The sequence below is a fragment of the Musa acuminata genome, chromosome BXJ3-4, assembly GCF_036884655.1.
Source record: "Musa acuminata AAA Group cultivar baxijiao chromosome BXJ3-4, Cavendish_Baxijiao_AAA, whole genome shotgun sequence".
NCBI lineage: Eukaryota > Viridiplantae > Streptophyta > Magnoliopsida > Zingiberales > Musaceae > Musa > Musa acuminata.
Window position 1 is genome coordinate 2925158 of NC_088352.1, and position 24560 is coordinate 2949717.

The 24560-nt window shown below is 41.1% G+C and overlaps 4 protein-coding genes across 5 annotated transcripts; 3 read left to right on the forward strand and 1 right to left on the reverse strand.

Moving 5' to 3' along the window:
* Positions 1 to 2638: 2638 nt before the first annotated feature.
* On the forward strand, positions 2639 to 8185 carry LOC135637304 (putative pentatricopeptide repeat-containing protein At5g52630). Its single transcript, XM_065149961.1, has 2 exons — positions 2639 to 4535; positions 8046 to 8185. The coding sequence occupies exon 1, from the start codon at positions 2725 to 2727 to the stop codon at positions 4516 to 4518; it is 1794 nt and encodes a 597-aa protein (XP_065006033.1). The 5' UTR covers positions 2639 to 2724; the 3' UTR covers positions 4519 to 4535; positions 8046 to 8185.
* On the reverse strand, positions 4881 to 9252 carry LOC135637305 (dicarboxylate transporter 1, chloroplastic-like). Its single transcript, XM_065149963.1, has 3 exons — positions 8119 to 9252; positions 6657 to 6878; positions 4881 to 5543 (listed from the first exon to the last, which is right to left on the reverse strand). The coding sequence occupies exons 1-3, from the start codon at positions 9217 to 9219 to the stop codon at positions 5181 to 5183; spliced, it is 1686 nt and encodes a 561-aa protein (XP_065006035.1). The 5' UTR covers positions 9220 to 9252; the 3' UTR covers positions 4881 to 5180.
* A 2157-nt stretch (positions 9253 to 11409) lies between these two features.
* On the forward strand, positions 11410 to 15593 carry LOC103980478 (probable cytokinin riboside 5'-monophosphate phosphoribohydrolase LOG4). The gene is made up of 7 exons (XM_065145793.1): positions 11410 to 11765; positions 11847 to 11944; positions 12025 to 12055; positions 12125 to 12224; positions 12307 to 12377; positions 12456 to 12645; positions 15292 to 15593. The coding sequence occupies exons 1-7, from the start codon at positions 11622 to 11624 to the stop codon at positions 15591 to 15593; spliced, it is 936 nt and encodes a 311-aa protein (XP_065001865.1). The 5' UTR covers positions 11410 to 11621.
* A 494-nt stretch (positions 15594 to 16087) lies between these two features.
* LOC135634541 (nuclear transcription factor Y subunit A-4-like) lies at positions 16088 to 22139 on the forward strand. Of its 2 annotated transcripts, XM_065144907.1 has the most exons (6): positions 16088 to 16351; positions 17005 to 17266; positions 17914 to 18026; positions 18219 to 18290; positions 18944 to 19108; positions 21339 to 22139. In XM_065144907.1, exons 2-6 carry the CDS (start codon positions 17035 to 17037, stop codon positions 21570 to 21572), a joined length of 816 nt encoding a protein of 271 aa, XP_065000979.1. In that variant the 5' UTR covers positions 16088 to 16351; positions 17005 to 17034; the 3' UTR covers positions 21573 to 22139. The 2 variants fall into 2 exon arrangements, with proteins under 2 accessions (XP_065000979.1, XP_065000980.1); XM_065144908.1 differs by lacking the exon at positions 18219 to 18290.
* Positions 22140 to 24560: the final 2421 nt, after the last annotated feature.

The window sequence follows — 24560 nt, forward strand, 5'->3', positions numbered from 1 at the left end:
TTATATTTAGATTTACTATGTTTACTTCGTAACTCTTATTCACATTGTTATTTTTTATACAAATTTATTGATCAAACTTTAAAAACAGTTAAAATATACTATAGTCAACCCCCATCTCTCATAGTGATATTAAGATCCCAACAGTTAAACCAAAGGTACATTATTTCTCATCCAAATTTTGATGACTAATATTAAACAAAGGAAGAATTATTGACCAACGGATTAGTTACTTTAAAACGAGGATGAACAGTGTTAAAGAGAGAGATTCATTGATTCAACGTCCTTTATGACTTTAAGATGTCTCGAAGAGTTAGTGTCAATATTATAATCATTGATTTAATAAAAAAAAATTCTTTAAGCAGTTTGCTAATATAGTATTAACAAGAAAAAAATTCTCTCTGGGGAGTTTGCTGACATAGCATAGCGAGGAGGTTCTCATCATCCATCAAAAGTTGGTGTAGCATTTGTTGTAGATATTTGTTGCACTCCACGGATTGTGATTGTTCCAAAACTAATGATCACATCATTTTCTCGTTACACTTCGGGTGAGGGTTTATTTGTCTTAGAGCACAATATTCATTTTAGGTTTGGATCTCAATCATTATTGTATGCATTAAAAATAATATATTAATAATATTTTGCTTGTTTTCTTGTGAATACATTGAGTGGAAGGGTTGGAAGGAAATATTGTATGTTTCATTACTTCTTGTTTTCCTTACCATGCAAAAAGAAAAACGTTTTGATTATGTGGAATGAGTTAGATATCTTTTATATTAGGTGGTCACAACACAGAAAAGAAGATACTTTAGTTGTATAATACTCTAATTTATTCTGTATTAGAAGTTGGTAAAAACTTGGATTGATTTATAAAGGGTTTTATGAGTATATTATTGTTAATTTTGGTTTTATCATTTTAGACTAATAGTTAGACTCAAAAAATTAATGATTGGGTTCACATTGAGCACTTTATTTTATTTTTGCTTTGATCACATAATAAAATTTTCTTATCCTTTTGCCAAACAAATATTTTTTAGGTAAATAAAGGTCTAAGGGGAATAGATGATGTCATTTATAAATGAACTCATCATTTATAAAATCTTAATAGTATTTCACATAATCTTATATCATTTTTTAAATTATTTTTTAATTATTGATCTTTGGTATTTCTTTTTTGATTTTGAAATATGATTGATGACTACGGTGGCAACAAAAATCATAGCGTCAAAGACCACCGATGATCTCATCCTCGACGGCAAGGATCTCGGTGAGGAGCTTAAAGGCTGTGCAGAAGAAGGCGTTGAGATTAGTACAACACTTGATGGCAAGGGCTTTGGCGCCGTTCGTAAGCAACGACGATGACAAAGCCTGCTTGACGATAATGATGCACTCAAAAGATTAAGATTGGAGTGGTGGTCAATGATGGTGACGCCAAGAACATTGACAAAATCGTTGAATAACACAGAACTTGTCCTTTAATGACGACACGAGCTGATCATTAGAGAGATATACGTTAAGAAGGTCATAAAAATTAAGATCATTAGAGTGAGAGGGGTTGGTGAAGTTTTACGTCATGGCTAAGATGTCAGCACGATTTGGTCTGCTCTGATCCCATATGTGCAAAGTTGCTCGTACAAAGATTAGGATGCCGAAAGTGAATGTCTAAGTCGGGTTGAGTTTAGGTCTCATCGCTTGTTTCTCCGTCGTCGGCTCCTACACAAAGGCCGAGGTCAGGAGAGGGTTGAGTTGAATACTCGGAGTCTCCATTGTATTGGTAAGGGTTAGCTTTTATACCTGCGGAGTCCCCATTGTAGTCGTACATGGTCCTTTAATAGTTGTCAACTCCACATGAGGATGGCTTATACCCTACGAACGAACATGACCACTTGTATGGGTCCACGCCATACGGCGTAGTTTTAAGCTTTTCGAAACGACTCCACGGTGCTCGGCACCGACTTGTGCAAATTCGCATCATTCGATGCCATTCTAAGCTTTCCGGAATTGCTCCGTGGTGTTCGACGCTAACTTGTATGGTGTCGAACAACATGAGGGTCATGTGATCATCTTGTTAAGGTTCGAGGTATTGCATCGTGTAAGCCTGGAGGTCCTTTGTCGACCCTGGTCGTCATCTGCTGTCACGTGAATATGATGTTGAAATGTGTCATTACCAAAATACTACGATCAAGAAAGAGAGATCATAAGCAGGGTTAACAATAGCAATTGATGGAAAGAAAGAAAAGATGTAATCCTTTACTTGACGTAAGGGATAAAAAATATCATTTATAACGTTTTAAATATTGGTACGACGATGATGTATTAAACTCATTTAAGGTTTAAATTTTTTAAAGAAATATATTAGAGAGTTTAAAATCTCATACGGTATATTTTTAAGGATAATAATTAATTTAATTAATAAAAATCTTGGGTTCGAATCCCACTTCGTTTATCCTTAAAAAAATAAAATAATTAATTCTCCCATATAAATTTAGAAAAAAAAAAAACATGCCGAAGTAAAAAGCTCAAAGTTTTCCCGTTAAATCGTTCGCTTACAATAATTGAAATGCGGGACCCATTGGCGTTGCTTGTGTGTCATACTTTTATTGGCGCATCCTTACGGTAGCAGCGGAAAGGGTCATCCTCCCTCGGGGTGGGTTCACGCCGCAACGGCCACTGCGCCGCTTCTATAAAACTTATTTTGGCGTCCCCATGTTCTTCTCTCTCCCGTAAATGCCACTCATCCGCCTTCCCCATACGCCCCATCTCCCGACCTCTGCGCCCGCCCTAGCCGACCTCCTCCTCTCCCTCTCCGCCGCCCGCTCCCTCCCCAAAGGCCAGCAGCTCCACGCCCACCTCCTCAAGTCCGGCCTCCTTTCCTCGCCCGCCGCCGCCACCCGCCCCCTCTCCAACCACCTCATCACCTTCTACGCCCGCTGCGGCCTCCCGGTCCTCTCCCGCACCGCCTTCGATGACTCCCCCTCCCCCCGCCCTGCCGCTGCCTGGTCCGCCCTTCTTGCCTCCCTCGCTCAGAACGGGCTCCCCCTCCCCGCCATCGCCGCCTTCCGCTCCATGCTCCTTTTCGCCATCCCTCCCTCCGACCGCTCCCTCCCCTCCGCCGCTAAGGCCGCCGCAGCCCTTTCCTCTCCCTCCCTTGCCCGCTCCCTCCACGCCCTCGCCCTCAAGACCCCCTTCGCCGAGGGCGTCTTCGTCGGTTCCTCCCTCGTCGACATGTACGCCAAGTCGGCACTCCTCGCGGAAGCCCGACGCCTGTTCGACCTCATGCCCCATCGCAACGTCGTCTCCTGGAGCGCCATAATCTACGGCTATGCCGAAGCCGGCCTCGACCCTGACGCTCTCAGGCTGTTCAAGATGGCACTCGCCGAACTCGAACCCCCCGGCGTCAACGATTTCACCTACTCCTGCATTATCAGGGTCTGCAGCACCGCCACCCTCCTCGAGCTCGGCTCCAGCATCCATGCGCATTGCTTCAAGACCAGCTTCGACTCTTCCCCCTTCGTCGGTAGCTCCCTCATCTCACTCTATTCTAAATGTGGGATCGTGGAAGAAGCTTACGAGTTGTTCGACCAGATGCCCGACCGGAATCTTGGTGCCTGGAATGCTATACTCATCGCGTCGGCGCAGCATGGCCATATCCACGTTGCGTTTCACCGCTTCCAAGGGATGAGAGCAGCCGGCTTCTCCCCTAACTTCATCACCTTCCTCTGTTTGCTCACCGCATGCAGTCACGCGGGTCTCGTGGACGAGGGAAAACGCTATTTCGCTTTGATGTCTGAGTATGGTATCGAGCCAGGTGCCCAGCATTACGCAGCAATGGTCGATCTTCTCAGCCGCGCCGGTCGCATCACTGAGGCCGTCGCATTCATCGAGGAAATGCCGATCGAGCCGACGGAATCTGTGTGGGGTGCACTCATCACCGGGTGCCGCATCCACAAGGACGCCGACACCGCCGCGTATGCAGCCACCAAACTATTCGAAACGGGCTCTTCAAGCTCTGGTGCTCACATGCTGCTGTCGAACGCATATGCCGCGGCAGGACGTTACGCGGATGCCGCTCAAGCGAGGAAGGCGATGCGGGATCGAGGAGTGCGCAAGGAGACAGGTCTGAGCTGGTTAGAGACGGCGGGAAAAGTGCACACCTTCGTATCGGGAGACCGGGGACACCCAAGGAGCGACGAGATATACGCGGTGTTGGAGGAGGTGGGGGAGAGGATGGAGAAGGCCGGGTATGTGCCGGACACAAGCCAGGTGCTGAGGGATGTTGGCGGTGAAGAGAAGCGGGCAGCGATATGGTATCACAGCGAGCGGCTGGCGATAGGATTGGGGTTGCTGGTGGTGCCGGAGGGGCAGCCCATCAGAGTGATGAAGAACCTGAGGGTGTGCGTGGATTGCCACACGGCCATCAAGTATTTGTCGAAATGCACCGGCCGGGCGATCGTGCTGAGGGATAACAATCGTTTCCACCGGTTTGAGGATGGCGCGTGCTCCTGTGGGGATTACTGGTGATGACCGGCAGCAACCGGGTAATAACCACTAACCCCTCGTTGTTCCTTACGACTTTTTTTTTTTTTTTTTAATAACAATAGTTTATTTGATTGTTGAGTTAAACAGAATGCTTTAGATTTTGGTAACTGTTAGTACTTTGTGATTTAAGTTAAGTTGCAAAATTCTATTGGCTTCTCATTCTGGTATCTTTTTTCCTGTTTATCATGTCATTTTTAGTAATATAATATGTCAGATTGGATATTAATTGTAATTACACAAAAGGAAGTACCTTCTATTGGGCAAAGAATATAAACATGCTTCAAACCATGCAGAGAATCTAAGCATGAGGAAACAAACTGCACCACAGTTTGAGACAATTTCAATAGGCATAGAAATGACAATCAACATACATTGAATTTACTTTCTTTCAGTGTTTTCCAACAACAGGTAGAACTTAAGAGACTTATTTGGCGAAACAAAATACAAAATTTTGCTACCGGAATAAAAGAAAAATTGCAGAGTCCAACACCTTGGATGCTATGCTACAATCATCTATTTCTCCAAAATACTCCTTTTGGTCCCGAAAAATAAATAGAAAGATTGTGAGGATCCCAAGAACAAAACTTGGGGAAGACATGTATGCTTGTAAGAAAAAAATAAAGCTGAATTTTCAGAAGCCTTCTTCACCACAAGCCAATGGTTTTCCACCAGAAGCCCCCAAGACCAAGCCAGATAATAATATTGACGACAGAAATGACAAATCCATAGCTCCACCACTTAGCAAGCGGGACATAGTTTGCACCGTAGAAAACCGGTGCAGACCCGATACCATAGTGGGTGAGTCCACCCATTAGATTGGACAGGAAGGAGAGAACCATAGCTGCAAAGAGAGGAGGGGTGCCTAATGCACTTGCTACCGACAAGAAGGCTGTGAACATAGCTCCAATGTGTGCTGCCCCACTTGCGAAGAAATAGTGGGAATAGAAGTAGAGCAGAACCAAAATGCCAAAAGAGAGCTGCCATGAAAGACCCAACCCACCTACAAACTGAATAGAAGCAAATTCCTATGTTAGTAAGAGTACTGACTAATCCATAATTACTGCATTCTTAGTTTTTAATGTTAACTTTAGAAAATGCATGTCTAATAATAGAGAAACCACCACAACATAGTTTTAATCCTGAATTTGGATACATTAGAGATCACCAAGGAACACCTCGTGGCTGGGGTTTAAACAAGCACATAGCTAATTACATAATCACAATTGTGAAGCCCTCTACAATTTAGATCAGCCATTCAGTATCAATCTTAAAAACCTATTATTGCAATGATGATACTTTCTGTCAAATTCATCCCTATGTCACCTTTAATGTAAATTGAATAGTAACAGCAACACCCATATTCAGAGTGGGGGTTTAGTATCTGCCTCACATTCAGAAGTCCTCTATGATGCTTGCAATAACCCTGATAACCTGAGTGCTTGGTTGCAAGGGTTTACTGGTTTTAGGGTCTGCCTCTTGTAACAACCCCAATAAGCTCTTGGGCGCACTCACATCATTAGAATGCAACCTTAGTTTTGTATTAGCTAGCCTTCTCCTAAGCCAGGGCTAACAGGCAACTCACTAGCTACACTAAACCAAAGCATTGTTGACCATATCCATGGATCATCTAGAGGCACAACCATTCAAATGATGCATTCATGTTCAAGCTCTAAAAAGTATGTGCCTAAGGATATTCCTGTTTCATGCATGATCATTTACACAGCTCAATGCACTATGCAATAAAAGGTTAAGACTAGAACATAATAAAACTACACAATGCCTTCTAACTAAATTAAAAAATACGCATATCTGATTGGATTCAAAATGTCTAGCTCTAGATGAGATCCTCCAGTAAAATACATGTTGGTACAAGGATGTAAGTGCATGTGGTGCATTGGCAAAGCTACATTATATTCCCTCCTAGCATCCAAAAATTGACCAGTACAACAGAAAGTGTGAATGGAAATCACAAGATTAAGTGTTAAGAAAGAAAGAAGCGATTGCACAATAACTTAACATCATGTCTACCTGTATTTTTAAAATCTTTAGAAACAATGAGAAATATTTTATGATACAAAGAGACAATATATGTAGGTGTGATAGAAACAAATAGGTCATACCTTGACTACTGTTTGACTAAACCAGGAGATTAAACCATATTTGTTGAGATACCCAGCCATCGCTATAAGTGCGGCAAACCAAGTAAGGGTGTCCCATGCTACTGACTCTGCCAAACACTCCTTCCATGTCACAACACCTGTTATGAGAAGAATAGATAATCCGAGGATTGCAGCAGTTACAGCATCCACATTTAGTACACCTCCAAATATCCAAAGTCCCACCTGTGTTCAACAAAAGACACAAATTCTTATGAGTTTATTTGCTTAATTATACTTACAAATATGTCTTTAATTTTTACATGAACCTCCATGTTGGTGAAGACAATCATGAAAAGCAGTACAATGATCCTTTTAGGCTCTTAAAGCAGGAACCTTTATGTTGGACAAGAAACTATTATACACCAGGAAATGAATCCGTACTCAGAAGTTGGATCGTTGACAAAAAAAAAAAAATATAACTTGGTGGTCATGATGGCTCTTCTCCTGATATTATATAACTTGGTGGTCCTATACAATTTGTCTCAAAATAAACAAAAGAACCAAAATTATGCGAAACTCATCCAACTCAATGCATACCTTTAACTGAACTCTAATTCATCTACTTTTCGTTGAATCCCAAAATGTAGCCATACTACATTGTAGAACAAAGTTCTCATCAGTGTGATATTGCTATGATAAACATCTTACCAATTCCTAATCCACATATTTGTATAAGTCAGACTTCAAATTTTTTTGTCATTTCCTTGAACCTTTTAACTTAGTCGACAAAGGTTCTCAGCAAGGAACTTGACACCAACTTTGACAAAGAGTTGAGTATCTTGACACCCTACATATTTTTCCAAAATTTGATTAAGGTGTCAATGATAGCTATTTAACTAAGAGTATAACAATCCATAGATTCTGATTTCACATTCCAACAAATAGACGTACTCCTGATCAAATGTATCAAAGAGATTATGCAAGCAGATGAGATCTGTGTCAGTATCATGGAACAAATGAATAAATCTGAGGTTAAGTTGCACCAACTTAATAGAAAGCAAAATGGAGTGCAATAATTTTACATGCACATGCTAAACTGCTTGTTATGATGGTACAGATAAACCCAATTTCCAAAAGAATTGGAACTTGAGATGATGGATAAAGCATGAGATAATAGCAACGGAAATCAGCATACATTACTTACACTAAAATGCAAGATTGGTGATTTTTAAATTGGCCGTGCAGATGGTAATGAAAGCGAATATAATTTGTTAAAGCTTTATCTCATCTCTAGATAGGTAAAATTATGGCTCTCTGGATCACTTGTATTAAAATGGATCAGATTGACTGTTATAATGATGGTAGCCAATTGCTGAGGAGAATCTGCTAAATGTAAATTTTATGGAATAGCAAGCAGATGATCACAGCAAAAAGATAAACAAAGGAACGAAGAAAAGGGGAGGGGAAAAGGGGCAATCTTTACCGTCAGAAGCAGTGTCCCTGCCATGATAATCTCGTTCTTCGTCATCGGCCCCATCTTCTCCAGCTTCTCCCTAGCAAGCTTCGGAGCGTCGGGGCTGCTCTTCACGGTTGGTGGATATATCAGGTAGAGTAGCAATGGCACAACGACCAGCGAGACCAGGCCAGGCACTATTGCCGCCACCGCCCAGTCGGTCCATCCGATCGTCTGCTTGATGGCATTTTGAGTAAGGTTGGCGCTCAGGGGATTTGCGGCCATGGCGGTGAGGAACATGGACGACGAGATCACCGAGGTTTGGAAGCAAGTGAGCATGAGCCACGAGCCCAGCCGGTTTTCGGTCCCATCCCCCACGTTGCTTCCGCAAGCGACGCAGAGGGCCTTCACCAGGGGGAGGAAGATCCCCCCAGCCCTGGCCGAGACCGAGGGGATGGCCGGGGCGAGGAGGGCCTCACTGAAGACGAGGCTGTAGCCGAGGCCGAGGGAGGAGCTCCCGAAAAGGGAGACGAACTGGTAAGCGATTCGGTTGCCGAGGCCGGTCTTGATGAAGCCCCGGGCAAAGAAGAAGGCGAGGGCGATGAGCCAGGGGATGGGGTCCCCGAACGCGGAGAAGGCAGCGGCGAAGGGCAGCGTCTTGGTGAGGACGGACGCGCCGAGGCCCATCAGGGCGACGGCGCCCAGGGGGAGCGGCTGCGTAATGATGCCAATGATGGTGGCCAGGAAAATGGCGAGGAGCTGCCACGCGTTGCGAGAGACGCCGGAGGGGGCCGGAACGAACCAGAGGAGGACGCCAGTAGCAATCGAGGCGGCTAGGGGCTTCAAGGCTGCGCCCTGCCATGGGGCGGGGCCGGGTGCAGCGGCGGGTGCGGCAGAGGCGGCGGCAGCAGCGCGGACGACGTTGATCAGAGGTCGGCGGTCATCGACGGTGGTCAATCCGGCGGGAAAGCTTTGGGTGGGAGCAGATCGGAGGCAGGGGAAGGAAGCGTTCTTACCGGAGGAGGAGGCGGGGGATCTGGAGATGAGGGACTGAGGGGGAAGCATGCGGCGGCGGCGGAAGGAGACGAGGGAATGGAGGCCGACGTTGCAGGTGAGGGCGGAGGCCGCCATGGACGCGGGGGGGCGGGGGTGGGGTGGGGAGAGGAGGAGAAAGCACGAGGCTCGAGCTCGACCTCGGATTCGGCGGCGGAGCACACCTCTACAGCTAATAAAAACAGAAGCGCGCAGGAGGGTGCATATAACGTGGACCGGGCGGGGTGCGATCAGACGGTGAAGAACATCGGACGCAGTTTCCTGATCGGTTGTCCTGCGGTGTGGGCCGTCCGTCTCGACACGCGTAATCTCTTCTCGTACGTGGGTGGGATTGGTAGAGTTGATATGGGCCCGCGGTTGTTGTTGTGCGGTTGTGTTCGAGGGGGCCCCGCATACATCAGAAGTCAGGTGGAGGCTTCTTGTTTGTTCGCCTCATTGCACTCGACTGCCATCCTCGATATTATATTATATTATATTATATTATATTATATTATATTATATTATGGGATACTATATGTGAGATAGGAATCATAGTATGTCAGAATTGGGTCAACCAGAGTTTGGGCAGAAAAATATTTTCCTGAGTCGAATTCAAATACCTAAGATAGTTAATTGAGATTGGGTTCAGATTCCAAAGAAATTAGTTGGTGTCCCAATTGCAGCGATTTCTACTTGCAAGCAATTTGATAATTGAATCATGCTATTGAGCATACTTGAGGAAGGTGAGCCTAAAGACTTGATCGAAGACGAGTTTGAAGCTACGCACAAATTTTGTGCTTGCGTAGGAAATAGAGTGAAAAGTGGTGCATCCACAAACGGTGAAAACAACAACTGAACACGTACACTGAAGTTACAAAAATGTAATTTCCGATGTTAACATTCTTGGCATGCCAAACAATCTATTTCGATGGTACAAATCATCACTAGGGTGAAAGGAATTAGCCTACTTTGTTGCTTGATCAAATATTTTATGAAGTCAGTGTATAAGAAAGAGTTCTTCATTTAAATCGAAAGGACAAAGAAACAATTACAAGAGCCAAAGAAGATGGTTCCATTAATAAGGTTATGATAGATTCATCCTCACTTTAGATATTTCTGTTGGCATGTGAATGGACATGGCAAATCATTGATGTATTTTTCTGAGCACTAGTACTATCATATTGGATAAAACATGACAAATAACAATCTTAAGAAAATATGAGTTGTCAAAATCTGTAACCCAAGAAAAAATTGGGTCTACCTGAACTTGACCTGTGCATATGTGAGTTAAGTTGGGAATAAGTGTTTGAGATTCAGCCAGTCACTATTATGTGCAGATAAAGTTAGCAATCAAGGAGAGTTTGATTAACTTAATCTTGTAGTTCTAGGTTCTAACTTTGTTTTCGGGACTTCAAATCACATCTCCCAAACCTCACCAATGTTCAATAATTCAAAATTATCATAAATCTTTTCCAATGACTTAATTAATTCTACCTATACCTTTTTTCTTCAGAGGTCCAGTTCTCTTAGCTTTTGCTTTGAGCAAGCAGTGTTATATAGAGAGATCTTGGATCATTCTCTCCATCAATGTAGCCATCAATATATATATATATACACTCACCATCTTTTGCAAGGGGGTTGGGTGCTATCCCTATCGACTCAAAATGAGAACAAGCAGAACCAACAAACACAGAAAACTAGGTAATGAATGAACCATAAAGAAAGAAGCGTCCACAGAGAAGTGATCAACTCAGAGGTGTAGCCTTTCGAGAGCAGCAGCTCTTCTTGGATTCAGGTGTGTGACTCACACACCTCAACCTGTCTCTTTCAACCCTCCCACAGGATACCTCCAAACCCCAAGAACAGTTCTGATGCCATGAGCCAATCCCCATGGTTTCTCCAGACCAACACAAATAGAAACCTGGAAGCTCCTGAAACCCCTACTATCACATTGGACTTGCATTGAAATGGCCATGACAAATCAGGACTGACAAGAAAACATGTTGTGGAGCCTGTGCATGAACTGGGACACACTATTTTAATCTGTGCATCAACTGTCTTTTATGTCAATGGGTCTCATCAGCAGCTGTAAATCTTCTAGTTTGACTGCATTTGCCTAAAGCATGAAATGGAAAGGCCTAAATGAAGAATGGGGCTTCTCCGGTTGGTCCTAGAAATACTTGAGAGAGGCTTGTAAATTGATATGAGACAAAGAAAACCAGCACAAGTGCACTGATTGGATTGGCACAAAAGCAAGGATGGGTGAGGGTAAAGGGGCAGGGAAAAGAAGGAAGATGCAGAAGTTTCTTGTTGGTGTCACCTCCAGCACCAAGTAAAAGCTGGTTGACAGAGAAAAGGAGGTTCTGGAGATCATAAAGGTGGGCAATGGTGTTGGCTCCTCTAACTCCTTTCTCCTTTTCTCTTAGCTCTTACCTCCCCTTCTTTGCTCCCTCACCTCTAGGCCTTTGTGCATTGTCTCCTTCCTCTCCTGTTCTTGAGGGATGGAGGCTGGTGAACCAAATGTAGTGGAGAGTAGTGGTAGTGGGAGCACAGGGAAGTTTAGGAGGATATGTGTCTTCTGTGGGAGTAGGTCAGGAAACAGGCCATCTTTCAGCCAAGCAGCTCTTGATCTTGGCAAGCAACTGGTTAGACTCGAGCAGAAAGAAATGTCGTATACTTGTTTGCTCCAAGAACTCTTGTTTGCTTATTGATCTTCCTCCTTTCAGGTAGAGAGAAAAATAGACCTCGTTTACGGTGGTGGAAGTGCCGGCCTGATGGGTCTGGTATCCAAGACTGTCTTCGATGGTGGCTGCCATGTCCTTGGGTACACCTCACCGCCTCAAATAACTTGTGTTGTATTGTTCTTTCTGTTACTCCATGTTTCTAATGCTTTGTTCCCACCAGTGTTGTTCCCACAGCTCTCTTGCCAAATGAGGTGAAGCTCCTAACCCTCCTCTTCTCAGTCTTACATTATCTCAAGTTGCAGGTGCAATTGCTGGTGTAGGTATCAGGTGAAACCATTGGAGATCTGATCAAAGTTGCAGACATGCATGAGAGGAAATCAGAAATGGCCAAATGTGCTGATGCCTTCATAGCCCTTCCAGGTTAGGTTACACTCACAGCACAATGTTGCTCGCTCACATCCCTGTGCTTTGATAGCTATACCCATAAACCTAATCTCCTTAGGTGGTTATGGAACCATGGAAGAGCTCTTGGAGATAATAGCTCATTCTCAACTTGGAATCCATCACAAGCCTGTCAGTAACCAATCTTCTTGCCTGCATTAATCTTACATTACATCTGGTGGTTCCTGGTTCTCTAAAGCTCTTCAGCAGGTGGGTTTGCTCAACGTGGATGGGTACTATGACAGCTTGCTCGCCCTCTTCGACAAAGGAGTGGAGCAAGGGTTCATCGAGGACTCTGCGAGGCACATTGTTGCATCGGCAGAAAGTGCAGAGGAGCTTCTGAGGAAAATGGAGGTGGGTGGGAGGAGAGGAGAGGATGGAGAGAGCGCAGAGCCACAAGGTCTGGATTTTGCTGTGTGTATTCTACTACAGTTTTGGCTGGCTGCTGCATTATTGGATTGGGTGAGGGGAACAAAGATTTGCAGGGAAAAAAGCAGGGAATGATTTGTTGTTGTCTCTTGCAGGAGGATGTACCACTTGATGACAGCAGACAAAGATGGCAAGTGGACCAGTTGATGGTGGTATATGCACAGAGAGAGTGGGCATACTGTTCAGATGTAGCTGACTTCACTACTCTATTCTGTGTATCTATGTACAAGTACTGTCTTCATCTCTCCTAATTAACTGTATTGATAGCTGCATCTCTCTCTCTCTCTCTCTCTCTCTCTCTCTCGGACCAGTTGATGGTGGTCTATGCACAGAGAGAGTGGTCATACTGTTCAGATGTAGCTGACTTCACCACTCTATTCTGTGTATCTATGTACAAGTACTGTCTTCATCTCTCCTAAGTAAATGTACTGATAGCTGCATCTCTCTCTCTCTCTCCCTCTCTCTCTCTCTCGGACCAGTTGATGGTGGTATATGCACAGAGAGAGTGGGCATACTGTTCAGATGTAGCTGACTTCACCACTCTATTCTGTGTATCTATGTACAAGTACTGTCTTCATCTCTCCTAATGAACTGTATTGATAGCTGCATCTCTCTCTCTCTCTCTCTCTCTCTCTCTCTCTCTATATATATATATATATATATATATATATATGAGTGATTGGAAATCTACATGATTGCTCTGGTACATTTTGGGTCTATCTCAGTTGGGAAAGAGAATATGGAGCATAGGATCATGATCAGATGATAGAGAGAGGAAACACATGTGCCCCTTGGGATGCATTAGCTCTCTCTCTCAACCTGCAACAAAATCATTATAGTAGCTGCAATTCACTATATGTGTATGAATCTAAGATGTTAATGCAAGATTAAAAAAATACAAGAGAATATAAAAGCTTCAGCCCTTAAAATAATCTTAAAATAAATATAATATTGATGGTTTATATTGGAAATTTGAGTTCCCAACAAGAAAATAATGCTAATAATTTGTTGATTATTTTCTAATAATTGAATTGGGAAATAATTATTCTTTTTAATTTCATGTTTTTCTATTACTTGTTAAAATTTCCTTTTGAACTTGAATTTGTAGCATACTGTTCTCTAGTAATTTTATAATAACTTTTCAATATTTATCAACTAATTAATACATATTTTTTTGTCCTTCATTGTCTTCTCATCTGTTTCCTTTTCATTTATCAAAATAGTAATCTTACTTTGATTGTGGACATAAAACAAACATTTGTCAATATTTTGATACATGTTTCTTGTTTCCTGTATCAACAGCTGTTTTGCTTTTGTTTCCCAATCCCCACTATTAGTGTCATTCCAAGAATTGCATTCCATCCTATGCAATCCCAATTAAGAGGCCATTTCCTTGGACATATTTTTTTATGAAATAAACAAGTTCTAAAATTTCCACTTTTTTGTTTTTTTGGATAATTCACTTTCTCGTCACACTTGGTTACATAATTCTTTAAACCCATATGAGATATTCATATGAGTCCCAAAAGCATAAACCCCATTTGGAATAGGTATTGTTTACTAATATCCTCATGAACCAGACCTGTGCCCATTTAAATCCATATCCTTTTCTGCTTTTGATGAGCTTGCTTCAATTTGACAAAGACTTGTGTTCTTTCCTTGATTGAATGGTCAAGAACAAAACAAAATATAGTATAGAAAGCCTGCTTTTAGCATTTTGGCAATGAAGTCGAAACCAGGGGCTGCCTGAAGCGGTATGATGCTTGACTTAGCTCCAAATGCAATAGCAACCTCAATCAGCAACATGGTATGCTTCATTTGCTCTATTTACCTTGTGTATATGGAATTATGAGTACAATGTCAATTTAATTTAGGGTTATATCTGATAGTGTCACGAATACCATGGATTGGTGAGTCGATCCGATTGATTCATTACATAAGGTGCATGCTCATCCGGTGTCTCCTTCTCGCTGACGTGGAGTGCTAACATGGAGGATCACCGAGAGAGGTTCACCAGGGGGGATGATTCATCGAGAGTGATCCAGTGAAGAGATTGGGTAAAGGAACGAGAGTCTCCTTTACTGTGGGATCATCTCGTGGCAACGGGGTTATCTCCTGACCGTCAGTAGTCTTACACAACAGGTTTTCACTATGATTTTTCGACTTGACATCTCTGATCTTTAAGTCAAACAAAATGAGGAAAAGGATGATAGTATAAATAGTATCATCGAGTGAGTCGAGAGTGTCCTTTCTTAGTGTTGGTCAAAAGGTCGACGTTTATACCTCTCCCCGAGGGTTGATTATACGTAGATTGTTAATGACCATTGACACTCCAATTGATCGGTTTGTCTGCCTCGAATTGCACGGGCTGACTATTCTAATTCTACGCAACGTAGGGTTGCTTTTGTACTATCTCGACTATGTGTCGCTCCCGAGTTTGCTGCGTTGCTTCGAGGTCATACTATACGTGTGTGCCACATCGACTCTCAAACGCGACGTGGTTTTTGAGGTGATTGTTAGTTATTGTGCGGGTGATATCAAAATATTCCTTATCAACATTAATGTTTATTTTTTTTATTTGGATATAAATTGGTTAACTCTCCAAGATTCTGATCAGATCACGTGCCGTCCATCTGCGGGCCCCGCGGCGAGCTGGCCACCCCACGTGTCCGTGCCCTCCTCCGTAAGACACGTGGTGACGACGACGCCGACAGTGCCGTGTTCCCCCAAGCAGCCGAGCCGCCGCCCTCTGACCGCGACGCCGGCGGCCTCTCGTGCGCCGCCAATCCCGACTCCCATACCAGCCACGTGTCCCCCGCTACTCCACGCCGCCGGCCTCTCGCCGGCGGAGGAGCGACGCGAGGAGTGGAGTGGTTGCCGCGTAGGCGTCCGCCCGCCCGTTCGCTAACACGGGCGTAATTTTCTGGCTTCATTTAGAAAAGTACCCCTACGCCTCCTCCTGTGAGATATTCCCGAGAGCTTTTTTTGACCTTCGGGAAATAATGCCACCCGCGTTGGGTCCCGCATCGTTAACCTATTTCTCCAATCACCGCCCAGGTAAATGATCGGGCACGAACGGTGTGTTGGCGTAAAAGAAGGTACTACTGGTCTCTCTTTTAGCGGTTTCGTTAGTTTTTTACCACGAGAAGTAAAGTTCGAGAAAGAGTACTGTTACCATTTTCGGTAATTAAACCAGGGTTGGGATGACAAATTTACCCTTCATCGTTAAACCTAATTAAGACTAATCGCACGATCTATTTAAGAGTTAATCGCAATCTGGTGGTGATAGCGTGTACAACTCGGGTAATTATAGGATAAGCTCCGAGGACAAGTGTGTCATTATCCTAAATGTGAGTGGCACGATGTGCTACTTTTTTTATTTGGAGAATTCTGGAATGTATGCGAGTAAAAGAAGTTGAAGCACTGAATAGATGGAGTTATCCTCTTAAACCCTTTCCTCCTCCGGTGTGTTAGAGAGCTTTGATTCGTCTCGCGGGATGAACCTACAAAGAAATCGATGGCTGGAAGTGATCGCTTACTAGGGTTTTTGTTTCATTTGGGGGGAAAGGCAAAAAAGGTAAAGGCTGTAGGCCTTGCTTCATCTGATTGGTCCTTCCGACATCTGCTCAGAGCTGCCGCAATTCAATTGAAGCAGTCGTAGATCGCGGCTTCAACAGGTTGGTATTTATGTCTGTCTACGTGTTGTGTATATATATAAGCGTTTCTGGTGACTGATGACTAGATTAAGTTACCGAAATTGGATGTGGGGCTGCTACTTTTGTTGTCTTTGATTATTTTGGCTTGTCGATTCTTCTTACTTGATGAAGTTGGGGTTTTGATCGCTGTTCGACTTTGATGTCGTCATCTTAGTTCCTCACCAATTTTCGATGGACATAAAAACTTGTTGTGGAAATAAAGATGAGTTTGGTAGTAAAGTTGGGATTTTTCTGGGACCTGTCTCTTAATCTCTTTGTTTTTGGTTTGTTTCCTTATGGAGATTGGCATAAGACGCACTAAACGGATACTTGCTTATTCAAACTGCTCAAGAATTAGGGTTTTGGAGGGTCACCATCGATTGTTTGGCTGGCTTACGGTGGTGTCCTTCTCTTTGAGTAGGACCCTTGGGATTCTTTTTACGGTTGCCCTGTTTTCTGTTAGGAAACAAGGAGTTATTTTTGGTTCGTGTCCTATAACTACGTGAATTATATCTTTTGTAGTTTTAGCATCTTTTTCCTGTTTTTTAATCTCTGTTGGGCTATTCTAACTCTTCTTGTTCTGTTTCTTATATGTGGCTATACTGTTTAACTGATTAAAATTATCTTTGTTTAAGAGCTTGCAAGAATAATTGTGCCTTGAAGGAATGGAATCATATCCTGGTGGTACAAATACAAATACAGCAGATCCGAGCGTACAAACGGCTTTACTAGCCACAATCAATGGTCAGCCATGGTGGTGCGGTCCTGTTTTTGCTGCTGTGGGTACCTCCAAGTCACCCTCAGTTGGAAACGAGGCTGGCCAATCACAACCAAGTGATGGTGTGGACGACACAGGGGATGCCAGTAAAGAGAGACAGAATATGGGCACAAGAGCAGGTTATTTTACCCGTTTATTTATTTATTAGTAATCAGCCTTATCTTTGATTTGTTATTTTTCAATACAAGAAAAATCCATGCCTAGTATTTTCGTTTCTTTCTATTCTTTTTTTTTCAGACAAGTGTTTTGGCCACTGGATTGATCTTGTTTTCAGCTTTTGAGTGGAATTTGTTTTTGCCAACCATTTGTCATAGGATGTACGTGATCCAATCTTCACAGACGACCAGTGTTAGTGATAGCTTGGTAGGTTTTAATTGATTGGTGTTAGGAGGCCATATGATTCTGTGCTGAATCTTCTGAGTTATTAAGTGTAATCATGTTATGTGTTCTGCTTTTATTTATTGGCCTTCTAAAACCATAAAAGGTGACCAAGGACAGGAGTATGGCTTCAAATGGTAAGGTTATGAAACTAAAAGCTCAGTATAGGTGCTAAGCTCTTATTCATTGTTATTTTTTGGGAAATAATAAGTTCAAATTTAATCATTACTAAGTTGCACAATTTTTATTGTTCCTTGCTAATTTGTAATTTGGTGTTTGATTTGTAGATTTTATTTTTTTATTTATTTAGAGAGTATTGAATGTTGGACTTGATACTAGAACATAAGCAAGACAGGTTTCTTAAAATAAAATATTGTTTCATTGTCAGATGAGGGCCTTGGAGAGCAAAGGCAGAATCTTCTGCCTACTTCATCTGCCATGACTTCAGTTATGCCTGAGATTCTCTCACAACATGCCGAGCTGGAACTTGGTCAATCGATTGTGGGGCTCTTTTACTCAGTCTACCTCTTTTACCTTTCTTTCTTGTTTTTTAATTGAAATATCTACTCTGAACCAAAGGATGAGTCTCTTCATGATCTCATTAATAGTTTTCCTAACGGAAACCTTCATTAGCTCTTATATTTTTGTTTCAATAAAGTGCTGATATTTAGACTATCGAATGTACTTTGACAGGCTTGTGCTACATATCCATTTACTGATCCTTATTTTGTTGGCGTAGTGGCTTCTTATGGAACTCAAGCACTAGTAAGTATGTCGTAATGTTGATTTCCAGTTACTGGTAGGTGGCGTTGGAGCTTTTGTGGATTTCATCTTTACCATCCCTGGAATTAGTTGATGTTGGTTGTAGATATACTTTTCTGATTTAGTCAATCTGGATAATTGGTGTACAATCAGACAAATTCAATTCATAATTCTTGACTTCCAAAATCATTTTGGATTTGCCAAAACATGGTGCATTTTTTCAAAGACAATCTGGATGGACAAGATTCACATCTCGTGATTATTTTATTAACAAAAAACACCAAATATATCTTTGTTTTTCTTAATTAACAACCATAAATGCCTGTGTAGTTGAGCTAATAATTGTGTGGCTCTATTTTCCATCCATTAACTGCACTGTGCATGTGGTCATTGGATTTTGTAGTTTTTTTTTCCTTATCTAGACTTAGACTTTTGATATGTGTTCCTTTCTGTTACACAACAAAAAAGAGCAGCATGGTACATAGTACTTTTGTAGGTAAATTTTTATGTTTATATTCGTTGAAACTGGTGAAGTCATATGTCTCTTTTATTTCCAGAGAAACTACATAATACGTGACCTTTTTACATGGTCATAGACTTCAGCTGTTCAGCTTTTAGTGACTTACTCATAATTGCCTGTGAGCTGTATTCTGCAGATGCATCCTCAGCTTATTAGAATCCCCTACTCGCGCATGCCTTTACCTCTTGAAATGACAGAGGAACCAGTATATGTTAATGCCAAGCAGTACCATGGAATCCTTAGGAGAAGACAATCTCGTGCAAAGGCTGAGCTAGAGAAAAATGTTATAAAAGTTAGAAAGGTGCATGCTCACTGATGCTTAAAAGTTATTGTGGAAGCATTTACCTATTTTTCTAATTTGTATGATGAATTTTGCTTTACAAGTTTTATCTGCCACATAATGTTTTCCCTCCATATCTAGCCATATTGCATTGGTCCTTATAGTACAATCTAAAACTTTGAGTTACGTATCAGTGATGCACTTTTGTGTTAGAAACTCTCCCCCATCTCATGCCTGCACCCCCGATGAAAGAAAAAACACACAAGATGCCAACAGAAAACAGAGGGCAGAAAAAAAGGAAAATAAAATGAGAGTCCAGGCAGAAATTAGGTGTGCTTACATTATGTGTTGGTTAAATGCTTGATTCTGAGGCCATAGATGCTGTTAAACTGATAAAAGAAAGTTTGCGACGACTGAGAATGAGGAGATAGAATTTTGAATAGGTGCTGTTGAGCTATAGTCTCCTATTGTTTAATTTATTCCAACTGCATGCATTTAGCTGTATAAAGTTCTTGGGCCACAGTGCAAAATAAGTGCTGCAACTGTGGTTCTTGGTTTTTTTTTTGTGCAATGAGGATCATCAGCATGCAGCTGGAAGTATTGGAATCTATGACAGTATTGCAGGAGACAATTTCAAACCAGAATGATTAACAACCGTCAGGAATATCTTCATCTCATTCATTCTAGTATTTTGAACATCATTTGATTATGGCACACTCCTGCTTTTAGAACAAGCAAATGCTGAAGGAGATCCTCTTTTTTTATTGGCTAGAGTTAAGACTTAAGTTGGGGAGGTTTCATTCTAGAGGATCTAATTTAGATATTTTGGATGTAATAAAGTATCTAGAGGTTGACAAATAGGATTCAATTTTAACAGTTATATGCTGCTTAAGATAAACGTCCTGACCTCCCCAGGCCCTGCATTGACAGGAGCCTCATGGAGTGCATGGCCACCTAAGTTAATGGTGTATGCATCAATTGCTCTCTGGGTCCTTGAACAATAAGCACAACGACATTTTTATTTATAGCATATAAAATGTGGAATCAGCTCTTGTGATTGTTTGAATAAGTCGACCGTTAAGACCTGTTGCTCACAACTCTCGAAATTGTGTTTTGTGGTCTTTGGCGTAGTTCTCTCTCTCTCTCTCTCTCTCTCTCTCTCTCACACACACACACACACACACACACACAATCTAATTATCTTTTTCTTCTTCCTCTGACCTGTCATGCTCTATTCAATAGTTATGCCATGTTCATTCAGGCCTTTTCATATTTTTCAGGATTGTCGGCATCTTTTGTGTAACATTTTCTGAATTAATTCCATTAACTTTGAATCCTCTAGCTCTTCCAGAACTTTGAGATCTGTAGCTGCACTGCACATATTCCAAAAGAAGCTCAAATCCTACATTTGCATGTGACATATTGTTGATTTATTGAGCATATCTACATTTCTTGTTGATCAGCCTTCACTTTTATTTTCTATGATGTTTTTTCTGCTTGTCTATTTTATTCTAGTCATATGGCTTCATGAATCAATTATAATTATTGGTTTGAAGCATTTAACTTGCATGCTGTTAGTGTCATTGATGCTTAGATTTCTATTGATTGCTTACTGATCCATCTAAAATAATTCGACATAGACAAGAAGCATTACTTGTAAGACCAATAACTGTATCCTACTCCACTAATCTATTAACTGGCACACCATTTGGTCTAGATCTGTCTAAAAATATTTTAGGCAGCAGTAAGTAGCTGTTTCGTCTTGTCTAATTGTATGGTCCATAGTAGCATTTTTTGCACATTTCTGAATCTTCTTGGCTGGTTTGAATGGCTACCACCTATTTCCCAAACATATTATTGAATTTTATTTTCTTGTTGTATATGGGAACATCTTATCCATCAAAAAAGTTGATTACTAAAGTTTTATTTTTTGCACAGTTCAGAAAATATCAGCAACAATGTGTTTTTAAGGAAAAGAAACTGCATATCAGTTGTTCAATTATTGGAAGCATTCTAATGGTTGAAAATTCTGATCCGGAGATTTATTAAATGCCTTGTGCATGTCTCTGATATTTCCTGAAACCCAGTGTCAGCAAACTTGTTGGTTAAAGTCTCAACTTGAGTAGCATAATTTATTATATTTCTTGACACTTCTACAATTTATATTCTGCTTCTTTCTTCATTATCATAATAGAACACAATAAAAGAAACTTTTCACTGATGGGATGAATTGATATCTCCCCAATTGCAGCCATATCTTCATGAATCGCGTCACTTACATGCAACGAGGAGAACTAGGGGTTGTGGCGGTCGTTTTCTTAACACCAAGAAGACCGATGATGCCACTAAAACCGAGACACAGCAGGGTTCAACTCCTAATTCACCTCTTCCCACGCAGTCAGTTGGCTCCTCGACTTCACTGACCTCCGATTGCTCAGATAATGCAAATCCATCCAGCCCCATGCATGAAACATCTGTTAGTTGAAAACATGGCCACCAAGAACGTCCAGAATCCCAGTTCTCATCTTTCCATCTGAAACCAGGTCAGAGAACAGAAGGTGGGGACTACACAGGAAAGCAGCAAGCTGGTATCATGGTGAATTGTCCTCCTGGCAGGGCTGTGGTCACACAGTAATTATCTATCTAGTTTGAGCAGTGACCGGGTCTTGCAGCATCACCCTGTGAATTGGTCCTATCGGATGCTCACTTTCTGAGAATTATCGGATTGATCTGGCAAATATGTAGGAGTGCAATCTGGTGGCGCTGGCTCTGCTCGAGGGAAGTCTCATAAATCTGATGCTTGCAGGCAATTCATTCTTGGCTTTTATCCTTTTCATTTTCTTTGGTGTAGTTGTGGGAGAAAAAGAAGACGGGATACATCAGTGCAGGTTCATCTGGTTGAATAGGTACTTTGAACCATCTCTCTAGGCTTCTTTATCTCGTGTCAAATGTTAAGACTCACTGTTGAAGAACAAATTGCTACTGGGTGTAGTGGTGCTTACTGAATGAAAAAGAAAAAAAACAACTAAGAGACGTGAATCTTTGTACTTGATCGAACTGATTCAAAAAGACTGGTTTATATTTGCTATGGTACAGAGACGATGTTGGTTTCTGTAACTGATGCTTTGTGAAGCCTGTGTTAATCAAGAGTCACTTAGCACTGTGTGACAAGAGGATGATCTGAGGGGAAGCTGAGATAGTTGATAGGTTTTAGCAGTAATGATTTGCAGGCTGTTCTGTTGATTTCATGGCTACGATAAGCAAGTATTGATGGAATCTGATGGATAGAGTTATAGATTGTTGTTAAGATACACTAGAAATCTGTTCCTGAGCAAATCTAGTGGTGATCAGTGCAATCAAATCTGCATGTGAAAAGTCAACGATTAATTATCACTGAAGTATTAAGCTCAAATGGATCTCAGAGCACACAAAGATCGGCCGATCAAACATCGAACATGCGTTTGCTGCAGGTCAACCGGTTTCTCTCATATCGGGGCGTGCTTCTTTTTATTGGATATGAAATCAATAGATGAGTTGATGTTTTTATTAGATAAGAATTCTCAGGTGTTAACTGGATATGTTTACACAGCAGCAGCAATAGAAGTCGGCTTTGGTTTAGATTAGAGGTATCTTTTTCAGTGTGGGTTGCAAATTGTAGGTGTGATTAAGTGGTAATTGTAGGTGCGATTTTATAAGGGCTCATTTAGTCGGTTGCGGTCACAGGCTCGCAAAGAATTGTCTGTGATAATTTTTTTCTTAACATAAATTAATTACTATAAATGATATATTATTTTATTATTAATTTTTATATTTGTGTATTATAGTTAAGGAAATGATTAGATTTGGTTTCCTTAATGGATAAGTTAAGAATTTTACTAATCAATTAAATTATTAATTGATTTATTTGCTAACGAGTGATTTGATATTTAGGAAGTAAATAGTTTACATTCCATTTTTGTGTGTAAACTATAAGAAATAAATATTATATTATTTTTTTTTGTGTGTGAAAGCAAATATAAAGTAAATTAAAAATAAAATTTAAATTATTACTTATTTTTTGGGGAGATCTCATCTTCTCCTATATAAATGGATTATTCATCCCTCATTCTTTACTAGACCTAATAATAGGAAGATTGAGGAGATGATTTTTTAGGGGGATGATATCAAGGAAACGATAATCGAAGAGAGGTAAGATCCTTTCTTTTTAATTAGCTTTGATTTATATTTTGAAATCATTGAGATTGTTATAATTTTATAATGAATGATGATGTTTTAATTTCGAAATTTTATGATTTTTAAATAATAATGATTGATTTGTGATGTTAGATTGATTATTTGATTTGTATTAATCTTTTAAGCTTAAGATAATTTTAATATTGATTTAATTATTAAAATTCTTATTTAGTATAATAGTTCTAATTTATTTAATTAGTTATATCTATGTTTCAAGAATTATGTGTGAATTTCTGTAATATAATTAGTTTTAAATTTTAGATCATAAATTTAAATATTTAATTAATTTATTTGAGTAATTTTTTTAATAATTTTAAATATTAAAATCTAATTTGATAAGAGGAGTCTAATTGGGGTATGACTTGAGTCAAGTTGATCGATCAGATCGAATCGACTTAGACCATGTGATCATGTACAACCTAGCTTATGTGACTAAGTACAACCTAGCCCATGTGGTCAGGCATGACCCAACCCATGTGGCTAGGTACGATTTAATCCATATGACCATGTATGACTCAGCCCATGCGGTAAGGTACGACCCAACCATGTGGTTTGGCATGGATCAACTCATGTGGCTAGATACAATCCAATCCATGTGGTCATGTATAACCCAACTCATATGGTAAGGTACAACCCAACCATGTGGCTAAGCATGGGCCAGCTTATGTGGCTAGGTACAACTTAGTCTAGGTGGTTAGATACGACCCCAACTCATGTGTCTATGATCGATTCGTGAGCCAAGCATGGCCTAATTCAATGGTAAGGCCCAGCCCAACTTATAAGTGAGGCTTAGCCTACTCCATGAAGTTAAGCCTACCCAGCTTCGCAATTGGTATTAGACATATCGTCGCTCCTTTTATATAGCCCATTGTACCTCAACTCAACCTAGTATTTGGAACAGGTATATGCAATGTATATGACCCACCCAAGACTCAGGTGGGTTGGTTCTATTTAGGTTAGTACTATACAACATAGTCCAATCTCCTTCTCTATTTGAGCTCATTAATTGATGAAATCAAATAGGTTTGATCTGATTTAGGGTGATTCCAAACTAACTTGACTGGTTCAAACCTATTTGACCTAATCGAGATCAATCAAATCTAATTAGACCGGTTTAGGATGATTCCAGAGGTTCCATAAGAATTTGATATTGGTTCCGTTAGATCATAATCGAATTGAGTTTGGTTTAAGTAAATTAAGCTATTTCAATTAGGGTTTTGATTGATTAAGAACTATTGAG

Excerpts from the sequence above, each read along its gene's own strand:
- LOC135637304 (XM_065149961.1), top strand. The coding sequence starts at position 2,725 with ATGCCACTCATCCGCCTTCCCCATACGCCCCATCTCCCGACCTCTGCG.
- LOC135637305 (XM_065149963.1), bottom strand. The coding sequence starts at position 9,219 with ATGGCGGCCTCCGCCCTCACCTGCAACGTCGGCCTCCATTCCCTCGTC. Across the intron at positions 6,879-8,118 it reads CAGGGACACTGCTTCTGACG|GTGGGACTTTGGATATTTGG; the intron begins GTAAAGATTGCC and ends TGTTGAACACAG. Across the intron at positions 5,544-6,656 it reads TTAGTCAAACAGTAGTCAAG|TTTGTAGGTGGGTTGGGTCT; the intron begins GTATGACCTATT and ends GCTTCTATTCAG.
- LOC103980478 (XM_065145793.1), top strand. The coding sequence starts at position 11,622 with ATGGAGGCTGGTGAACCAAATGTAGTGGAGAGTAGTGGTAGTGGGAGC. Across the intron at positions 12,378-12,455 it reads TTGGAATCCATCACAAGCCT|GTGGGTTTGCTCAACGTGGA; the intron begins GTCAGTAACCAA and ends GCTCTTCAGCAG. Across the intron at positions 12,646-15,291 it reads AGAGAGCGCAGAGCCACAAG|ATCACGTGCCGTCCATCTGC; the intron begins GTCTGGATTTTG and ends GATTCTGATCAG.
- LOC135634541 (XM_065144907.1), top strand. The coding sequence starts at position 17,035 with ATGGAATCATATCCTGGTGGTACAAATACAAATACAGCAGATCCGAGC. Across the intron at positions 18,291-18,943 it reads CTTATGGAACTCAAGCACTA|ATGCATCCTCAGCTTATTAG; the intron begins GTAAGTATGTCG and ends TGTATTCTGCAG. Across the intron at positions 19,109-21,338 it reads ATGTTATAAAAGTTAGAAAG|CCATATCTTCATGAATCGCG; the intron begins GTGCATGCTCAC and ends CCCCAATTGCAG.